This window comes from Pollachius pollachius, assembly GCF_949987615.1.
Source record: "Pollachius pollachius genome assembly, chromosome: 14".
Taxonomy (NCBI): domain Eukaryota; kingdom Metazoa; phylum Chordata; class Actinopteri; order Gadiformes; family Gadidae; genus Pollachius; species Pollachius pollachius.
Genome location: NC_136947.1, coordinates 14,259,427 through 14,279,190, shown reverse-complemented (window position 1 = coordinate 14,279,190; position 19,764 = coordinate 14,259,427). Strand labels below are relative to the sequence as shown.

The window sequence follows — 19,764 nt, the reverse complement described above, 5'->3', positions numbered from 1 at the left end:
AAGTGAACCAATTGCTTCACGTGTCTGAGCTGGAGCGTTCAACCCTGTTGGCTGAATAGGATTAGGGTTATTATTAGTAAGGGCAAGATACTCTTTCTTACAGAGACACATTTTGATGGCAATATTCGAAAACCTATTAAATATTAACATTAAACGAGCACTTGGCCTATCATTTGCTCGCTCGATTCTCCACTAGGAAGAATGTGTTGAAGTCAGACATGTGAATTTAGTGACATCCTCAGGTCGTCAGTTGAAACAGCTTTTTTTAATACCGTCTTAGAGACCAATACTTGCACCGCTTTCATGGTGTGGACGGTTTAACTCGTTCCATCTAAAAGATACGTAAGAAAACCTTCTGATTGCCTCTGGTTCTTTTGGCTAGTGTAAAATATTAGGAATTTGTAAATATAAAAAATTAAGTACTTTGCAATAACTTTTGACATAAAATATTGTATCCTTTACTGGTATTAGTACTTTACTATGTCGATTTTATGTATCCAATTGTATCATAAATATAAAAAATATATACAGCCTACGTGTCCTTGATTGACAGGTCATGGGCGGGGACCCCATCTCCAACTCGCACCGCTCCACAGGTTGCTATGGGAATCGCCTGCCCGACCAGCTCGTCTGAAACCCGATCAAGCCTTGCCGATACGATGCGACCCGCGTGCCCATTGGTTGCCGAGGATACCTGAAGCAGCCTGCCGATGAATCTTTGATGCTGGACAGAGCTTCTCCATTACTCATTACTGCGACTGACCCGTCTGTCTGGACCCACCGAAGGACCAACAAACACTTCTTGGCCCGGAAACGTACAGGAGCAGCGGCAGGTATGTACCATATTTTTCCATAAAGAGTTGAGTTTGTTATTTAAGTATTGATACTACCTCCCCCCCAATCCTGTGACCTCAAGTAGCAGGTAATGGTGTCAGGATGTCCGAGAGCCGGCAGCGAACACTGTCCACCTCCGGGGAGTCCCTGTACCTCGTCCTGGGCCTGGAGAAGAGCTGTAGCCATGAAGAAATCAAGAAGTCTTACAGGTAGGCCTGTTGAAACCGAGGGTTTCCGAGGGTTGAGAGAAGGACTGTCTGCCGGTGTCCCTCTACCACATCAGGGGTTATTGCATGAACTGTGTCTGGTGCTAACACCCACAGACATCATGCAAGTACTGTGGGATGGCAGAGGGACCGAGGAGAAATATAGAGACTGACAGGGAATGATGGAGGGCTGAGAAGAGACAGAGACAAGCAGAATGGTGGAGGGAGAAAACGTGACTGGAGTCCTAGTCCATTTGATTTGTTTAGTCCTTAAACACTGCTAGGTCTCAAATGGCTTCACAGGAGACCTTTGGCGACCCGACCCTAAGCCACCTAAAGGGCAAAGAAAAGGAACCCTGGAACCCTGTTCGGTATCACAAAGAAGCACACACAGACACACACACACACACACACACACACACACACACACACAGTGTTGTTTGGCTCTTCAGGAAGCTAGCCCTGCGGTACCACCCGGACAAGAACCCGGACAACCCAGAGGCGGCAGATAAGTTCAAGGAGCTGAACGGAGCCCACTCAGTGCTGTCGGACCTCACCAAGAGGAACATTTACGACAGCTATGGCTCCCTGGGCCTCTACGTCGCCCAGCAATTTGGAGAGGAGAATGTCAACACCTACTTCATGCTCTCCACCTGGTGGGCCAAGGTGTGTGTGTGTGTGTAGTTGTATTGGACAGCCCCTATTGTCAACCATCTTCTGGGCAGCTCCCAGTGTCGACCAGTAGAGCAGTATTTCTTGAACTGTGGGTCGGTAGGTACCTAAAATGGGTCGCGATCCAGAGTTGTGTCCAGCCTGATAATGCACAGAACGCTCTGAGCACATGAGAGTGATGAGTGAACTCTTAGTGTTCTGTATGTGCGGGGGGTGACACACTGAAATTGTGTTTTTGGGTCCTGACTGTCTGTCTCTCCAGGGTCTGTTTGCTGTGTGTGGGGTGCTGACTGGCTTCTACTGCTGCTGCTGTCTGTGCTGCTGCTGTAACTGCTGCTGTGGCAGACTGAAGCCCACGCCGCCCAGGGAGGGGGCGGAGTCAGATGCATACGTCTCCCCAGACGACCTGGAGGAGGAGGTTGGCCATGACAACGGTGAGGGGCGGGGTTTGTGGGAACCAGGAAATGGGTTTTCAGAGGGCCGCTGCACCAGGAAGTATTTCCTCCTGTGGTAAACCATACTTCCTGTGGTTGTAGAAGGCGGAGATGTTCCGGTGGTGCAGCAGCCCAGCAGCGGAGCCAGCGAGAAGACTCAGCTGATTGGCGATGGAAACCGCAGGTATGCGGACACCTACACCTGAGGACCCGCCCCAACCCCATCGGAGATTAACCTCTGACCTCTACTCTCAGGCTACCAACCATTTCAACTCCTTTTCCCACAAACAGACTCTCATGATGTATGTGGTGTTTGACTTGTTTTGGGAAACTTCTAGAAAGCAACACAATCGGCACATCCGACTCGATTTGGTGTGTGAAGAACCAGGGCGGGAAAATCTTGATTGGAGAGGGTGTTACGTTAGGGGTTAGAGTGGGCTTTGCATTTTATTCTTTATTATAAAAAAATTAAATACAATTTTGACTAATAGCAATGGCTGCAGTTATGAGGTTCCATATTTCCGGACAAAGCCCTTGGTCAGTAAATTAAAGTCTTTATTCTATAGACCCGTGAAACAACCGGATGTTTAACACAAAGAACTGTAAATGTATTCAGTTGTTGTGATGGATGTGATGGAAAAATATGTATGTTGGTCACATGATTAAATAGTCACAACAAAACCAATCACCAATCAATTAATATAAACTTATCACGTGCATTATCTTTGATTTTGATGGAGAGAATGTCTTCGTTCTAAATGATGTAAGCTTACTAAATTCATCTTCAGTTACTTTCAGATACATATAACAGTTTGTGATTTGGTTGCATGTTCGGACGTGGGTTTTATTTTTAATATGCGTTTTAATGAATGTATCTTATTTTTTTGTATTACATAAACATAACATTATCTTGCACCATTCCGTCAACTGCAAAAATGTCAACATATAGACATATATTATAAATAAAGGATTATTAAAAAAATGAATGATGTGTCAACAAACTGACGCTACTTTTAGACCAGCCTACTGCCTAGCGTGCGTGGACCGAGGACACACACGTACGCGCGCGCACACACACACACGCACGCACGCACACACACACACACACAGGCCTGCTCACACTTTCATATATGGGCATGTAAGCATGGCAACGCTTGACGTGGCCTTTACTAAAAACAGCTCGTGACATTCAATGGGCGAGACGCCGCGTGAAGCAACTTGGAGGACAGTTTGCGAAACGCCCGACACTTCTAATTGCGACAGTTCTTGGGGGATTTGGCCCCTGAGTTGACCCGACGAGCGCGACAACGGGTCCACTCTTCGAACGGATTTTATTAGCTAATCTCTGGGGATTTGACGTTCCGCTCAACTTGATAACAAGATGGACAGTTTGGAGAAGCAGCTCGTCTGTCCGATATGCCTGGAGATGTTCACCAAGCCGGTGGTGATTTTGCCGTGCCAACACAACTTGTGCCGAAAATGTGCCAACGATATTTTTCAGGTATGTAGGGTGTATCGCCCCAGAGCGAGAAGATATTGTGTTGTCAGTCTCGTATCCCGATAATGGCCTCTTAATGACAACTTGGTTTGAAGTTGGCCTACCGTACAGGAGAGAATTAGCAAATGAAAATGTACAAACAGTGACACTTCTTCAGTAGCGGTTAACGAGTATAATAACACATTATTTATACCATTACCGCCACACCATTATAATGCTATAACGCAGGCCCTGCGATTGGGCCTACAAAGGACCAGTTAATTAGGACCACAATTTAGTTCTAGAGCAATCAACTGTTTTGGCATATATATGTCAGCATCATTCTGTAGGCAGAGAAAAAACGGTAGCCTTCCTCACCACGACAAAGTCAACTTCTTTAGAAAGGATACCTTTGGTTTCAAAATAAATACCTTCATGGATGTTATAGGCATCCAACCCATACATGTCGACGAGAACCGGTTCTACAGTTTCGTCCGGAGGGCGGTTCCGCTGCCCGTCCTGCAGACACGAAGTGGTTCTGGACCGACATGGAGTCTACGGACTGCAGCGCAACCTTCTGGTGGAGAACATCATCGACATGTACAAACAGGGCTCCACCAGGTGAGGGATTATGGGCTACCAGGTGAGATATGATAGGTTACCGGGTGAGATATGTTTGGCTGCTAGGTGAGATGATGGGCGACCAGTTGAGAGATGATGGGCGACCAGGTGCACACCAACGTGTAGACTATCTTACCAGTCCACACAACCTCCAGATGGTAGTTGGTTACCTGAAGACTAAACCAACTTTACAAACACTTTTATCAGATACAACTAGATGTTTAGACTGTAAAAGGACGTCGAGATGATTTTTGGTTGCCTGTAATGTGGACTGACTCACCAGACATCAGATTAAACTGTACGTGTAGAAGAGAATAGGACCTCCAGATGATGGTTGGTTACAATTTACAGCAGTTGAACTTACCAACCACTTACCGTGGCTGATCTTCGTTGTTAATTGATCACGTTTCGGGCTAACCCACCAGCTACACCCAGAGAGTGGTGCCTCGTAGTGACCAGGCCTGTTGGTGTTATCTCTGCGGCCTGCTGCATAGCCAGACCCCTATGGGGCTATTTATATCTTTAGGGCAGTGGGGCAGCCAACCGCCAGGGCCTATTTTTATTGTGAGACATGAGGCGTGACTTCACTAGACCATCCATGCTGTCAGCTGCTTCAAAACACATACACACACACACACAGACACACAAAAACGTTGCTTTAAACCTGCAGCCTCTCTATAACACCATGGTATAGTTCTACTGGTGAACACTGGGAGCCACCCAGTACAACCACAGTATTCTACTGGTGGGACACCGGGAGCCACCCAGTACAACCTGTCTTCTACTGGTGGGACACTGGGACTTGCCTAGTACAACCACAATCTTCTATTGGTGGACACTGGGAGCTGCCCAGTACAACCACAGTCCTCTGGCAGATACTGGGGGGAACCTGGGTCTACTGGGTCTCTACCTCCTCTCCTCATGTCTCTCCTCTCCTGCAGCCCCAAGGAGGCTCCTCCGGCCCAGCCAGAGCAGCCCTCCTGCGAGGAGCACCCAGAGGAGAAGATAAACATCTACTGTGTGACCTGCGGCACCCCCACCTGCTCCCTCTGTAAGGTGTTTGGCAGCCACAAGGACTGTGAGGTGGCTCCTCTACACAGCATCTTCCAGGAACAAAAGGTCTCGCCCACTCCATTGGCTCCCTCTAGTTAACTAGTATTATTCTAGTTATTATTATAGCTTGGTTGGTTATTACACTAGTGCGGGTTTGTGTGTCTGTGTGTCTCTGTGTGTGTGTGTGTGTTTGTGTCTGTGTGTCTGTGTGTGTGTGTGTGTGCGTGCGTGCGTGCGTGTGTGTGTGTGTGTGTGTGTGTGTGCGTGTGTGCATGCGTGCGTGCGTGTTTGTGTGTGTGTGTGTTTGTGTGTCTGTGTGTGTGTTTGTGTCTGTGTGTGTGTGTGTGTGTGTGTGTGCGTTCGTACGTGCGTGCGTGAATGTGCGTGTGTGTATCTGTGCAGGCTGAGCTGACAGACTGTATCTCCATGCTGGTTGGGAACAATGAGAGGATCCAGGCCATCATCTCTCAACTGGAGGGGACCTGCACAACTGTAGATGTAGGTGTACATGCACCCGCACACACACACACACACACAACCACCCACACATAAATACACAGACATACGCGCATGCATTTACATATCAAGCACATGGTATAATGCATGCATGTGACTTAAACAACACCACGTACTTGCAAGCCACAAGGAGGGTATATAAATGCAACAACCCATGCATGCTTTTCTTTTAGGCAAACTAAGCCGGTTGTATGACTTATTTGGAAAGGAATTTGAGTCAAAGTAACGATACTGAAAGAGGACTCGGCATAGGCGAGTGAAAAGTCAAATCTGTTTTTAAATAAAGTAAAGTTGAAGCAAAAAGCCCCTCTAATGTATCTCTGAAGTAAAAAACACACAACACTAATGTGGTGCGTGATGGGACGTCACTCCACCGCTGCAGGAGAACGGCCGCAGACAAAAGTCCAAGGTGTGCGAGACCTTTGACCACCTTTACGCCATCTTGGAGGAGCGGAAGGGAGAGATGAGCATGCAGATTACTTCTGAGCAGGAGGAGAAACTGGACTACATCCGCTCGCTCCAGAGGAAGTACACGGAACATCTGGACAACATGGCCATGGTCCTGGAGACCGGGATCAACATAATGGACGAGTCGGAGATGGCCATCTTCCTGCAGGTGTGGATGTCTGTCTGCCTGCCTGTCTGTCTTCCTGCCAGCCTGTCGGTTTTCCCCTCGATCTATCTGTCTATCTATCTTTAAATGTATCTTTCTATCTATTCATCTGCCTCTGTACCTGGCATGTAGTGGCCACCAGACTGTCTGTCTGCCTGCTTGCCTTTCTATCTGTCAAAATAATCCTTATATACAGCACAGGATCAAAGTCCTCCACAGGGATGTAACTCAGGGTCTGTCTTCTCTCCTCAGGCTGCTAAACCACTTCTACAGAAGTAAGTCAGTTTAAACCTCTAAACCTCAGTTTAAAACAGCATGCTAAATTAGCATTAATCAGTTTGAATCAGTGAATCAGTTTGAAGTTAAATCAGCCTGCAGTGAATCAGTGAAAAGTGAAAATGATTGTTTGCGGCATGATAACAGATACACACGCATACCCACACACAAATACACACACACAGAGCAAGGACACTCGAAGGGTCAGGGGTCATGGCCATATAAGACGATTAAATATTGACGCAATGACTGTTGAGTTTGTGATGCCATGAGGGGTAACGAGGTCATGGCTGTGATGAATGTTTACAGGATCGTAGAGGGCACGAACACCTCCCACCTGGACAAGGTGGAGCGCGGCTACGAGAACATGTCTCACTTCACCGCTCACCTGGAGAGAGAGAGGCGGGCCCTGCAGACCATTGACTTCCTCAAACGTGAGGAGACACGTTGTCCAGTCATCTCACACTCATGTCATCACGTTATCTCGGATGTTTCCATGACACTCTTCGTTTTGTATTTGTATTAATTGACCAAAAATGTATACATTTCTTTCTGTCAGTAGATGAAGGAGAGGATGACGATGGGGCTGATGCAGCGGCGGGGAGGAGAGGACGGACAACCGGGGGCGGTAGTGATACCTCCCAGACAGCAGGGGGCGGTAGTGAGACCTCCCAGACAGCAGGGGGCGGTAGTGAGACCTCCCAGACAGCAGGGGGCACCGCGGCTCCACCACCCTCACTCGCTAAGCAGCCGACACGACCGCCAGCACACACACCCCCTGCCCAGGTCCCTGGCCCGCTCCCCCCCACGCCTCGCCTGGAGGCCCCCGACAACAGCCTCCTCCGGGCCCCCAGCCCCAAGAACCCCGGGCCCAACCCCCCTTCCCTGCCCTCGCCACTGGGAACGCCCCATGCCATGCCTGTGCCAACAGGGAGTGCTGCTCAGGTGAGAGGAGTCCCTGGTACGGGGTTCTACCAGAGCGCAGGGACACAGCCACCCTGCCAGGCTCCTGGATTCGTGAGATCACGATCACTATCATGCGAGAGTCTGTCTTGCAGGGATTCTAGTTAAACGCTTGGTGCCGAAACCGAGGAACTACTTGAACTACGTGTAATGTAATCGACGGTGATAAGACAGCCGGTTCATCCAATCCCCTGCCAGGGATTTTTTTATAGTGCCTGCCCTTCTCTTCATTTTTTTTTATGTTGATAACTTTGCAGATGGTTCTGCGTAACAATCCATCTGACCCGCCAGGGTAGAGATGGACACCAACAGATATCTGTGTGATTTTTTGGGCACATCAACCAGTTCTTACCTCTAGAGAAAAAAAAATATTCTCGTGAGTTTTATCTCTTGGGCATGAGTTATGACAGTCAAGGCATTGTTAGATGGCTAAAATAAGCAGAATGATACTTTGTACATTTACACAGATCATTTTTCCAGAAGATCAGAAGGGTAACGCATGTGATGCTTACATTTGAATGATTATGGCATAATGGCTTCATATATGGCATGAATCTGATCTGTGCTCCAATGGGCCGGGCTAAGCGGCCCTAACCGTTGTCCTCCAGTAGGGGGAAGCAAATGCACCTAGATGTTTATTATTTAACATAAAATCATGAACGGATCCTCCGTCCGTCAATATAGATAATTATTAATACTTTTAATGGCGAGTAGCAGTGTTTGTGCTTTATTTAAGTACTCTTGGTTAACATTTTAACATAGCATTAGCCGTTGACACACGACTTAACCAATGTCTCTTCTCTCCAGGCTCCTTCTGACGCTGGCGCTCAGAACGCCGACACGGAGGACGGGCCGCGCCACGTCTTCTCCTTCTCGTGGCTCAATCAGAAATAAAACCATTCTTCTCTCCTGCTGGGCTCAATGGACACACCGAGACTTATCTCGTGCTTATGTCCGTTGAAATCCAACACTGTATAGCCTTCATCACGTCTGTGAATCTATTTCTATAATTGTACAAGGGGAGATAGGTGCGTAATTGAACGCGTCCGTGCGTAAAGATTGCGTAAATGACTGGTAGAAGACACTGGCTTTCAATAACCGAGGCGACACGTGAAACAGCAATGAACATTGAGAAATATTTTATTACAAATAAGATATATAGCCTGAGCTTCTTTAACATTTTAGATGGATGCTTTCATAATATTGTGTTACAAAACTTGTTAACATGTGTTTTAGAAGGAAATATTTATTTCGACAAAATGACCATAACAAATGCGTTATGCGTGATTCAAAGGCAGAATTAAGGCTTTAAAATAGTTGCAATAGTTAGGAAGCCACCAGGGACAAGATCCTATAACACATTTTTTACAAACCCGACAAATGAAAGGACCAATTAGTTGTGGTATGCATCAAAACAAAAACAATACAGACATTATTTAACACGTGTCTTACGAAAAGAAAAAAATGGGTTGGTACTTCCAAAGCTCATTTGCCAAATATGTCCATCATTTTGCGGTTATCATTGGCCTGCTGGGCGAGCTGTTCCGCCCGAGCCATCTCCAGAACTTCTCGGAGCAGGTGGAAAGTCAGGTCCAGGGAAATGGGTGGATCGTCGGAGCGCTTTTCTTTCTCCGCGGAATCTTCCTCCTGCTGCCCCTCAGAGCTAGCGACCTTTCGCTGGGTGAGCTGCAGCTGCAGGGCGCGGTTGACTGTTGCGGCTGGGGACGGGCCGTGTGACCACAGGTCCGACCTGACCGGAGAGGGGTCTTGTTTGGAATTGTCCAGCTGGATGGAGTACTGCTCGCCGAGCCGGAGGAGGATGGGCAGCGGCAGGTGCTGGAGCCTGTCCGACAGGCGGGATCCGGTCCGGCTCTCTACGGCTCTGCACTCATAAGCGGGCTGGCAAGCTCCCAAAAGAGCCACGGCACAGACCATCACGAGCTTCATCTCTGCAGACGGAGACGGAGGTTGGATGTTACCAACCACGACAGAAATGGGCCTACACGTTGGAATATGCCTTGTGGATTTCGATTGCCAAAAGTGTATTTTTTATGTTTTATATTTTAAAAATAAATTGAGCAATGCATCAATTAGAGAATGCAACTAATGGTCTGGTACCTTGAAATTGAAGGCTAATGTGCAAAATAAAGATAGCCTATCTGATTATTTAGATTAAAAATACGAATCGTTCCATCCATTCATCCACATAAGTTTGGTTACCTGAGGTGAACTGCACACCGCTTCCTCCCAATATTCAGGTGGAGTATTTAATAAAACCGGTCGCTTTTGTTTATTTATATAGACCTCGGTACCGTCTCATCAACAAGGAGGGTGCCTACGCAAGTGCTAACGTAGACCTTGCAGGACCTGAATTCAAATGTCCAATGTATGGATTCCTTCTATTATTAGCCCATTTTGAGTGTCAGTTCATGTGCTGTTCTGGTATTGTCCAATATACACATAAAATATCTAATTGAAACTATAATATTCAATTATTGGCCCAGTAATAACGACAATAGCCCTGCACCGAATAGACAATAACTTCTCAGATGAAAAATGGTAGCTGTTATTTAAATATAACATTTGGAAATATATTCAATCTATTCCAAGTGATATGCTTTTTAAACACCATTATCATCCCTATTTTATGAAAGTATTATATTTATATTATCCTTTTTATTTCATACTTTTTTTTCAACTGGTCTTTTTTTGGAGGACAGCGAGTTTGTGAAGACAGCGTTTCTAAACACGAGCTGAAACCTCCGAAGATCAGTGACCTTCTAAAGCCAAACCAACACAGATTCCATGACATTTCATCTGGAGAACGAATAACACTCAAATAAACATTTCAACAACACGCAAACAGATACACCAACAATTAAGGAACTAAAATCAAGAATACAATATGGCTCATATACGACTGACAGGGGAGCTCCCAGTGTCCACCAGCAGAATACTGGTTGTACTTTGTAGCTCTAGTTTCCACTGGTAGTATACTATGGTTAAACTGGGCAGCTCCGTCCACCAGTAGAAAACTGGTTGAACAGGGCAGCTCCTAGTGTCCAAGAGTATTACACTATGGGCACACTGGGCAACATTCACTGCCCACCAGTAGAAGACTATGTTTGTCCAGGGCAACTCCCAATGACCACCAGTGAAGGACTGTGGTTGTACTGGGCAGCTCCCAGTTTCCAACAATAGTCAACTATGGTAACACAGAGAGGCTCCCAATCTTTCCAGAACAGGATACCAGTTGAATCAGATAAAAGCTGGCGTCTCAAAAGTAACAAGACAAATAGTTTGGTGCTTGTTGTGCTGGCTGCTCCGTCATCCACGTCGCTCTCTGACCTTTAATCATTGACTGATGATGGCAGCATGTCCATACGGCTCTCCCATTGGCTGGTTGCATTCAATTAGAATGGATGTCACACAGGAACTAGTCGTCCTCTGTTTCCCCTAATGAGCAAATAGAATAAACTAAAGACACAGGAATGAGCCAGTTTAAAAAACAATAGCAATTGCAAATATGTATGAGTGTTTATATAATGTTCAATAGTGTGTGTACACAATAATATATATAGTCATTTGTATATTCCAGTGTATGTCTATTACTTCATACCAAGGGATGCTTGGAGAGTGTGAAGAGCCATCTTGGTTCGCAGAATCTGGTTATGACTCATGCAGCAAGGACAGACGTTGCTGCCAGACAGGAACTCTATACTGGGAAACTAATAGACTGTAGATGCTTCCTAATTATTCCAAGTTCACTCAGAAAGTTCAAGTGTCAAGGCTCTGTTCTGCCTTGGATAGGCCGCTCAAATTATCATGGCGAGCTAGCACCACAAGCTAGGGACAGCTCACTGAGAGGCCAATTAGTGGACGATAGTAATCAGCTAGTGGGACATACTGAGATCCAAACCTTTTTCACATTTGGATAAGGTGTCACAGGGTTGTTTAGCTGATGAGGACCTCAGAATAGAAGGAGTGTAACAATGGAACTCTACGCCGTTTTGTATCACAAGAGCATGATGGTGACACCGTGGAGATGACGTCATGGAGGGGACATCATGAAGGTGACACCATGTTGGGGACACCATGGAGGTGCCATCGTGAATGTGACATCAAGGAGGTGACGTCATGAAGGTGAGCCCACACTACTGAAGTGACATCACGGAAATGATGTCACTTCATTTCGGTGATGTCAGGGATTACTTTTTGGACACAGGTCAAGGAGCAGGTAGGATTTAGGCATCTTGCTCAAGATGGTACTGGGATCGAACATGCATTTTCATCCAGATCAGCAGGAAGTTTGCTCCCCAAAGCGACGGCTGGTGTGCGTTTGTGTGTTCAGGGGTCACCGGAAGGTGAGGGTTAGCCCGGTCTCCAGATGACCATGGCGACAAGATCACCTCTGCATCATCAAGACGACAGCGCAACCTTTACCAGACCCGATGCCAGTAGCTGCATTCGGAATCCAATGCAAAGGGCAGAGATCAAGTTAGATCTGATTCAGGAGAGAGAGAGACAGAGAGAGAGAGAGAGAGAGAGAGACAGAGAGAGAGAGAGAGGGAGAGAGAGAGAGTCAGAGAGAGAGAGAGAGAGAGAGGAAGATATTTGGTGGTAAGTGCATTGTCTTAAAAAAGAAGCTTCAGTCGCCCACACAAAATGCAATAGCAGTTGACAGTATACAATTCAAACACAGAACCTAACCCATTACCCCGGTATTTAATAAAAAATATTGTTTCTGCATGTTTTTTTATTAATTGAATACTTCATGTTATATTCATATGCCAACAAACGTATAAATATAATCCGTTCATCTTTATCTTAAACAAATAAATGTAAAAAACAACAACAAAAGACGCTGTGTGTGAGTGTGTGCGCGCGCGTGCTGAGAGGAGGGTCTTTACTCCTGGCCGTCTAGAGTGAACTCTAACCCACATGTTCCGTGCTCGGTGCAGTTGGTGGGAGGAGGGGACCACAGACGTAGAACCGCAGCGCCACACCGACGTTAAAGATCGCCGAAACCGCAGGAAAACATATCCCAATCCTTCGACACTCGACAGCAATGGCAGGACGTGACAGAATAGCCCACCTCCTTCGACAGCTCGAGAAAGCTGCGTAAGTGAACGTTTTTTGTATTTCAAACAAAAAGTAAAGAATGCAGAGGTTCGCGTACCGCGCAGTTCCGTAGTACTACTTGTAGGCTGAAACTTGCATGTTTACGAAAGTGTAGCTCCAAATTTGACCTTTAAAACTTTCTTCTTTTTTTCTAGGTGCAGGTGTCCTGCACATTCTAACACATATCACCAAGGTACGAGAAATAGAGCCTGCTTTCATTCCCAGTATACCTCAAATTTCGTAGTCGTCCGTTGTTCATAGTGGAATATTAATCGATGTGTGTTCTGGGGTTAGGTGCTGGAGCTGCGGCGTGCACGGTCAGAAAAACCGACTATGCATTTGAGGTAAAGGAGATCACACGCGTTCACTGTGCACTCTTGCGTGTCCTACTGGAATTATAATGGTTGGTAAATAAACACCTGAGCACATTCTTACATATTTAATTAATGTTAATGTTTTCTTATTGTCAGATGGCCAGCTCCAACATCAGATATGGAGAAGGGGTCACCCGGGAGATCGGAATGGTAACATGACATCATCACTCATTTACTAAATTCCACACACACACACACACACACACACACACACACACACACACACACACACACACACACACACACACACACACACACACACACACACACACACACACACACACACACACACACACAAACACACACACACACACACAAGAAAATACAATCTCACAAACGTGTGTGCTGTAACATTCCCGCCGGTTGTTGTGTAGGACCTTCAGAACATGGGGGCCCGTAACGTGTGTCTGATGACGGATAAGAACCTGTCCGTTCTGCCGCCGGTGAAAGCAGTCCTGGAGTCGATGGCACAGAACGGAGTGAACTACAAGGTGTATGACCAGGTCCGAGTGGAGCCCACGGACACCAGGTAGCGACGTTAACCAGCAGAGGGAGACAACAAATCGTTTTACAAATCGTTTCGCTGTGTAAAATCTCTCAATGAATTATAAGGCAGGTTTAACCATCGATAGTTGAAGGGTATCTTATGCTCCAGAGGGAAATGCAAAAGGCAACTAAACCCATTTGTTTACATCGGTCAGGCATTTAAGCAGAACTGACACTAATAAAAACAGCTACTACCTGTATTAACCAGGCTGTTAAATGATATTGCCAAAGCTTAGGACTAATCATGTAGTGACGGCTTTAATTACACAAGCACATTTTGTTCAAGTTAAGAGACAGGACCAATTTGTACACTATCTTCATGATCATTATCATTATAAATGTATGAAATCTAGGTCGCTGGTTAATGTTTGTCTTACTTCTTCGAGCCTTGACTACTGAGAATGCTAAAAGATGACTGTGATTTATACATGGATCTCTCTCAGCTTTAAGCAAGCCATCGCCTTCGCCAAGAATGACTCCTTCGACGTCTATGTCGCGGTGGGCGGGGGCTCGGTGATAGACACCTGCAAAGCAGCCAATCTGTACGCCAGCCACCCTGAGGCAGAGTTTCTGGACTTTGTCAACGCTCCCATCGGGAAAGGGAAGCCTGTTACGGGCGTCCTCAAGCCTCTGATTGCAGGTACCAAGAAATGGCAGCGTGCTTTAGCGGCGTCCCCACAGACCTCAGATTAAGGCCAATAGCACGATTAGTTGAGCCACTGGATTAGGTGGCAGACGGGTGCCAAGCTCAGTGTAGAGTGACCACAATGATGAACCCGTTGAGGGACATTGACGAACGAGTTTGAGTTCTGATTGGCCTTGGTCACTGGTATAAACACAACCTTATCATGTTTTTCATAGTATAGTTTGTTTCATAATAGTAAAGTAATACTGCATTAGTAACTGCGACAACATTATACCACAATTTGAGACGTGCAAGCGCCCCCTTCCATCATTCATAACGTCATGTGATGTAACAAATAGTGGCCTCTAATAATCTCGTAATCTCAGCCATCAGAAAAGTCCCAGAACACACTTATTACAATTACAATTAGGGCATTTAGTGAGTTTTAAGTACCGTATTTACCGCACTATAACGCGCACCGGATTATAAGGCGCACCTTCAATGAATGACCTATTTTAGAACTTTTTTCATAAATAGGGCGCACCGGATTATAAGGCGCATAGCATAGAAGATACTGTGAGTGTGATACTGTGAGATACTGGGACTGTGAGTAAGCGCAGTAAAATGCTGTGTGCACTGACTACGATAGCCGTAATGCTGCAAGCGGTGTGGCTTTATCGTAGTCGTAGTGAAACATTTTATTATTATTATTAAATTGTTTTTATTGGTTTTTCATACTGAAACATTTTGACAGAGCGCCGTTTACAACCAGTATGGATCAACCAATTAACCAATTGATCCATATATAAAGCGCTCCGGATTATAAGGCGCACTGTCGTTTTTTGAGAAAATTACCGGCTTTTAAGTGCGCCTTATAGTGCGGAAAATACGGTAAGTCGCTTTTATCCAAAGCGACTTACATTGGTTAATACACACATTAAAGGTAGAGTCAACCATGCATGGCTGTCCCCATGCATGGTTGCACTCAGCTAGGAGGAGCAAGGGATCGAACTAGCAACCATTGAAATCGAGGGGATTATAACATAACTTGAGTCAACAAATTAGCTTGATCAACAATTCAGCTGACCTATATTGACTAAAATGAGAGTAATAATATAATAAGGCAGCAACACAATTTCTTCTTCTCTTTAGTTCCCACAACAGCCGGAACTGGCAGTGAAACCACGGGAGTGGCCATTTTTGATTTTGAAGAACTGAAGGCCAAAACTGGTGAGTTTTAGTGAAACTGTTAAGCTCTGTTACTAGACATGTGGTTATGGGTGAATGTGAATATGCTGTCTGTGGTCTGGTGTCCAGGAATAGCCAGCAGGTCCCTCAAGCCAACCCTGGGGATGGTAGACCCGCTCCATACACTGCACATGCCTGAGAGGGTCGCCGCCAACAGTGGCTTTGACGTGCTCTGGTGAGAACACTCTAGCAACAAGCAACTCTTGGTGCTTCCTCCTTCCTTCGAGGTGCCAGAGGTCTTTAGTTCTGATCAAGGTGTGCTGAATGATGATGATGACTTGTTGCAGCACGTTCGATAAGGGGCCACGTTGTGGTTTTGTCCACTGGTCAGGTGGACTCTTGACTCTGGAGGGCCTGTCTTTTAGGGTATTTTCGTAGATACTTATCCAACATGTTAGCACTGGCCTTGAAGGTTTTATGGTGTCTAAGGTCAACGAACATCAACTGTCACTAACACACCTTCAGGAGAGCAGAGGTCAGCGTCCCAGAGTTCGTAAACCTTCTTTCCTATTCAGATGTTCTGAATGCTGTCTCTGGAATCGAGTGTGAGTGCTGATGCAAAACCACATGGATATGCCCTTACTTCAAATACATGGAAACAGAGATTCACCCTTCCACATACATTTGAGTTGTTATATGTACTAAACTGTGTGCCCCTTGATAAAGACAATGAGACTCTCTTGTAGGGCCTTTATTCACTGATAATAGAAAAATGAAAAAAAAAAAAAAAAAGTATCTGAATAAATATCTAGCATCTATGGGACTGGACAATAACCAACCATCAACTCAACCATCACCTTATGAGGGTAAAGGTAATGGGGGGTGGTCTGTTGTTGTAAACGTTGTTCTTGTCTTAACCCCCCCCTCCCTCCCCCACTAGCCATTCCCTGGAGTCTTACACCGCCCTGCCCTACAACATGCGAAAGCCCTGTCCCCCAAACCCCATCAACCGCCCCGCCTACCAGGGCAGCAACCCTATCAGCGATGTCTGGTCAAGACACGCCCTCAACGTGGTGGCCAAATACATGAAACGGTACGACCATTTTTGTTAGAAGAATGTTGTTGTTTTTCTTCAACACGACAGAAAATGGCAAAAGATGCAATTTTTCTGAAAATGCTTACAGAATACGGATTTATAACCTCTACAGATTCAAGATAAGAACTGTCCAATAAAAACCAGCAACTATATACTGATAATGAAATAGCGTTTTGAGATTGTAGATGGAGTAGTACTCACACTCAGTTGAAAGGCTAGGTCTAGGTCCCAATTCTTTCAGAGCCATCCCACTTCAGGTGCTGTTCTGTTCAGAGTTTTGCTCTGTTCACATATTCAAGGGCTGTTCGAGATCCAGAGGACCTCGAGGCGCGTTCCAGCATGCATCTGGCCAGTGTGTTTGCAGGGATCGGATTTGGAAATGCAGGAGTTCATTTGTGGTGAGTCTAGTGCTGCAGAAGACCCTCCCAGCCTTCGCACTACATTGAGTTCAGTGCAGGGCCGCTCAGCTATACTGCTGAGCTGTAACTGGCCAGGTAGTCAGGGTTTGGGAGGGGTATGGCTACACTTGTAGCTCTGCCTCCAACCACCAGTAGCGGGATGTTATGAAGAATAGGGGAGTTCACCACAGACGAAAGGTAGTGAGTTCAAACCCCCTGTGTTCCCAGAGGCAGGTTTTCATCCCAAATGTACCTATAAGCATGTCATTGCCCCTACCTGATCAATTCCAACGTATTCACTGCAAATCCCTTCAGAACAAATAGTAATAATGGATTGAATTTATATAGCGCTTTTCTAGACACTCAAAGACGCTACTTTTAATTCTTAAGCTTTACAGTATTTTACCATCTAAAAGGACTCCATTTATTCTCTTATACTGCTAGTCTAGTGCTGTCTTATACCATGTTTATCTTATTTGAAGTGGATAAAGTCCCTGAATGGCTCTCTGTTTACTCTGTTTAGCCATGGGATGTCATATCCAATTGCTGGCAATGTCAAGACCTACAGGGCTAAAGGCTACAATGTGGACCACCCAGTAGTGGTAAGATGTACTTATTACGAAATTGTATTACCAACAGTAAATGTCCTTTATTAAGAACTCTAAGTGTCTCCTTAAATACATACTTTATTAAACCCCTTTATCATCTGCTTTATTACAACCTTTTAATGTTGAGTTGAAAGATTTACTGTGTGTCTTCGTGTTCCTATAGCCTCATGGACTTTCTGTGGTCCTCACATCTCCAGCAGTGTTCAACTTCACTGCCCCCATGTGTCCAGAGCGCCACCTAGAGGCTGCTGAGATCCTAGGTAAATGGCAACAACTATAAATTACGAAATATTATATAAAGTAGGATTTCACTTCCATTCTGGATTTCATTCTGTCCTTATGATCACCACTGTTCACCGATCACAGCTGCTCTGGTCCTTATGATACCCAGTGTTAACCGATAACAGCTGCTCCAGTCCTTATGATCACCACTGTTCACCGATCACAGCTGCTCTGGTCCTTATGATCCCCACTGTTCACCGATCACAGCTGCTCTAGTCCTTATGATCCCCACTGTTCACCGATCACAGCTGCTCTGGTCCTTATGATCCACACTGTTCACTACACAGCTGCTCTGGTCCTTATGATCCCCACTGTTCACCGATCACAGCTGCTCTGGTCATTATGATCACCACTGTTCACTACACAGCTGCTCTGGTCCTTATGATCCCCACTGTTCACCGATCACAGCTGCTCTGGACATCAGGGTGCAGCATAGGCTTCTGGTTGGGGCAATCGAATCGAAGCCGAAGGGTATTGGGTTTGGACGTATCTGAATAATCCACTGTAAATCACTTTTGAAGTGTCTTAAGTTTTCTAAATTAAAAATAGTGTGTGTGTGCGTGTGTGCGTGTGTGTACTAGGTGCGGACATCAGCAGGGTGAAGAGGGAGGACGCCGGGCCACTGTTGGCTGACACACTGCGCCAGTTTCTGTACGACCTGCAGGTGGAGGACGGGCTGAGTGCCGTTGGTTACACCAAGGACGACGTGCCCGACCTGGTCAAGGGAACAATACCTCAGGTACCAAGCAATGCCTGGAGCATCCAGGATGGTTCATACGGCTGCATACGTATTTAAAATGGGTTTGCCGCTTATTAAAATGAAAAGAGCTCTGGTCATGTTTTCAAACCATCTACCGTCAAGTGTATCAGGTGAACAATGTAACTTGGTTATGCGTATTCCACTTAAATGGCATTGTGAACACATTTGTCAAGGGCTGAGAGTGTGACATCACTTCCTGTCCTGTTCCCACAGGAGCGGGTCACCAAGTTGTCTCCCAGAGAACACACTGAAGAAGACCTGACTCATCTGTTTGAGGCCTCTCTTAAGCTCTACTGAATCTGGGTCGTAACCCAACTTTTGACGAGACGGATGAACACACGCACTCCACCACCTCACGGTCCAGTCTTTCTAGGCTTTTTGTTTTAATTACTATTTAATTAATTAAATGAAAACACTGCTTGACTCAATCTTCTACATTGAGGAAAATGCCTACCTCCTTGTCTTAAATATTTTTATGTTTATTGAAATAATTGTTAAGGTCCTTTTAACATGTCATCTTGATTCAGGAATATCTTTGGTTACATAATAGTATTTGCGATCCATTCTCAGTAGGATCCTATCTTGGCCTGGGCTGGGATTGGCTGGGTAAAACTAATAATCTCAATGCTGGACCAACCAGAATCGTTTTGTGAACAATGGGTGTGATTTATCTGACTTTTATACAATGCTTAATAAAGCTTGAATAGTCTCCGTCAGAGGCGGAGCCAGACTTTGTGTACATCCGGGGCTTAGCCCAGAGGGTGGTCTGGGGGTCCTCCCCTAAAAAAAATTGAATTTCTAAAATGCGATTTCCTGCATTCTAGTCCATTTTAGGGTGACCTGCTGGACATTGACAAATCCTAAATCTCTGAAATATCAGTGCATTATCATTATCAATTTTATTTAATTGTAAATAATAATGATAATGCACTGAAGTATTATACATATGCACACAAATAAGTACTACATTATTTTAGAGGTTTGTCCGCATCTATCACTCTGGTAGAACTCATTTAAAAAGGGGTCAAAGTTCAATGAACTGGATATGGACGCAAGCTGAAAGTAAACAAGACGGTCTAGCACCAGCCGCGCATCGGTAAC

The 19,764-nt window shown here is 45.6% G+C and overlaps 4 protein-coding genes across 4 annotated transcripts; 3 read left to right on the top strand and 1 right to left on the bottom strand.

Moving 5' to 3' along the window:
- Window positions 1–721: 721 nt before the first annotated feature.
- On the top strand, window positions 722–2,352 carry LOC307085914 (dnaJ homolog subfamily C member 5-like; the record flags this gene model as incomplete). Its single annotated transcript, XM_079750847.1, has 5 exons — window positions 722–833; window positions 917–1,043; window positions 1,493–1,706; window positions 1,975–2,146; window positions 2,249–2,352. The coding sequence occupies 5 exons, from the start codon at window positions 722–724 to the stop codon at window positions 2,350–2,352; spliced, it is 729 nt and encodes a 242-aa protein (XP_079606973.1).
- A 1,175-nt stretch (window positions 2,353–3,527) lies between these two features.
- Window positions 3,528–8,559, top strand: trim55a (tripartite motif containing 55a; the record flags this gene model as incomplete). Its single annotated transcript, XM_079750348.1, has 9 exons — window positions 3,528–3,647; window positions 4,072–4,244; window positions 5,186–5,363; window positions 5,700–5,795; window positions 6,196–6,429; window positions 6,679–6,701; window positions 7,012–7,136; window positions 7,262–7,647; window positions 8,473–8,559. 9 exons carry the CDS (start codon window positions 3,528–3,530, stop codon window positions 8,557–8,559), a joined length of 1,422 nt encoding a protein of 473 aa, XP_079606474.1.
- A 591-nt stretch (window positions 8,560–9,150) lies between these two features.
- On the bottom strand, window positions 9,151–9,612 carry crha (corticotropin releasing hormone a; the record flags this gene model as incomplete). Its single annotated transcript, XM_079751355.1, has 1 exon — window positions 9,151–9,612. The coding sequence occupies one exon, from the start codon at window positions 9,610–9,612 to the stop codon at window positions 9,151–9,153; it is 462 nt and encodes a 153-aa protein (XP_079607481.1).
- Window positions 9,613–12,733: 3,121 nt separating this feature from the next.
- adhfe1 (alcohol dehydrogenase iron containing 1) lies at window positions 12,734–19,011 on the top strand (the record flags this gene model as incomplete). The annotated part of the gene is made up of 14 exons (XM_079751075.1): window positions 12,734–12,786; window positions 12,942–12,979; window positions 13,081–13,130; window positions 13,257–13,310; window positions 13,535–13,689; window positions 14,150–14,346; window positions 15,484–15,561; window positions 15,649–15,754; window positions 16,460–16,612; window positions 16,915–17,013; window positions 17,537–17,615; window positions 17,785–17,881; window positions 18,485–18,642; window positions 18,877–19,011. 14 exons carry the CDS (start codon window positions 12,734–12,736, stop codon window positions 18,958–18,960), a joined length of 1,401 nt encoding a protein of 466 aa, XP_079607201.1. The 3' UTR covers window positions 18,961–19,011.
- Window positions 19,012–19,764: the final 753 nt, after the last annotated feature.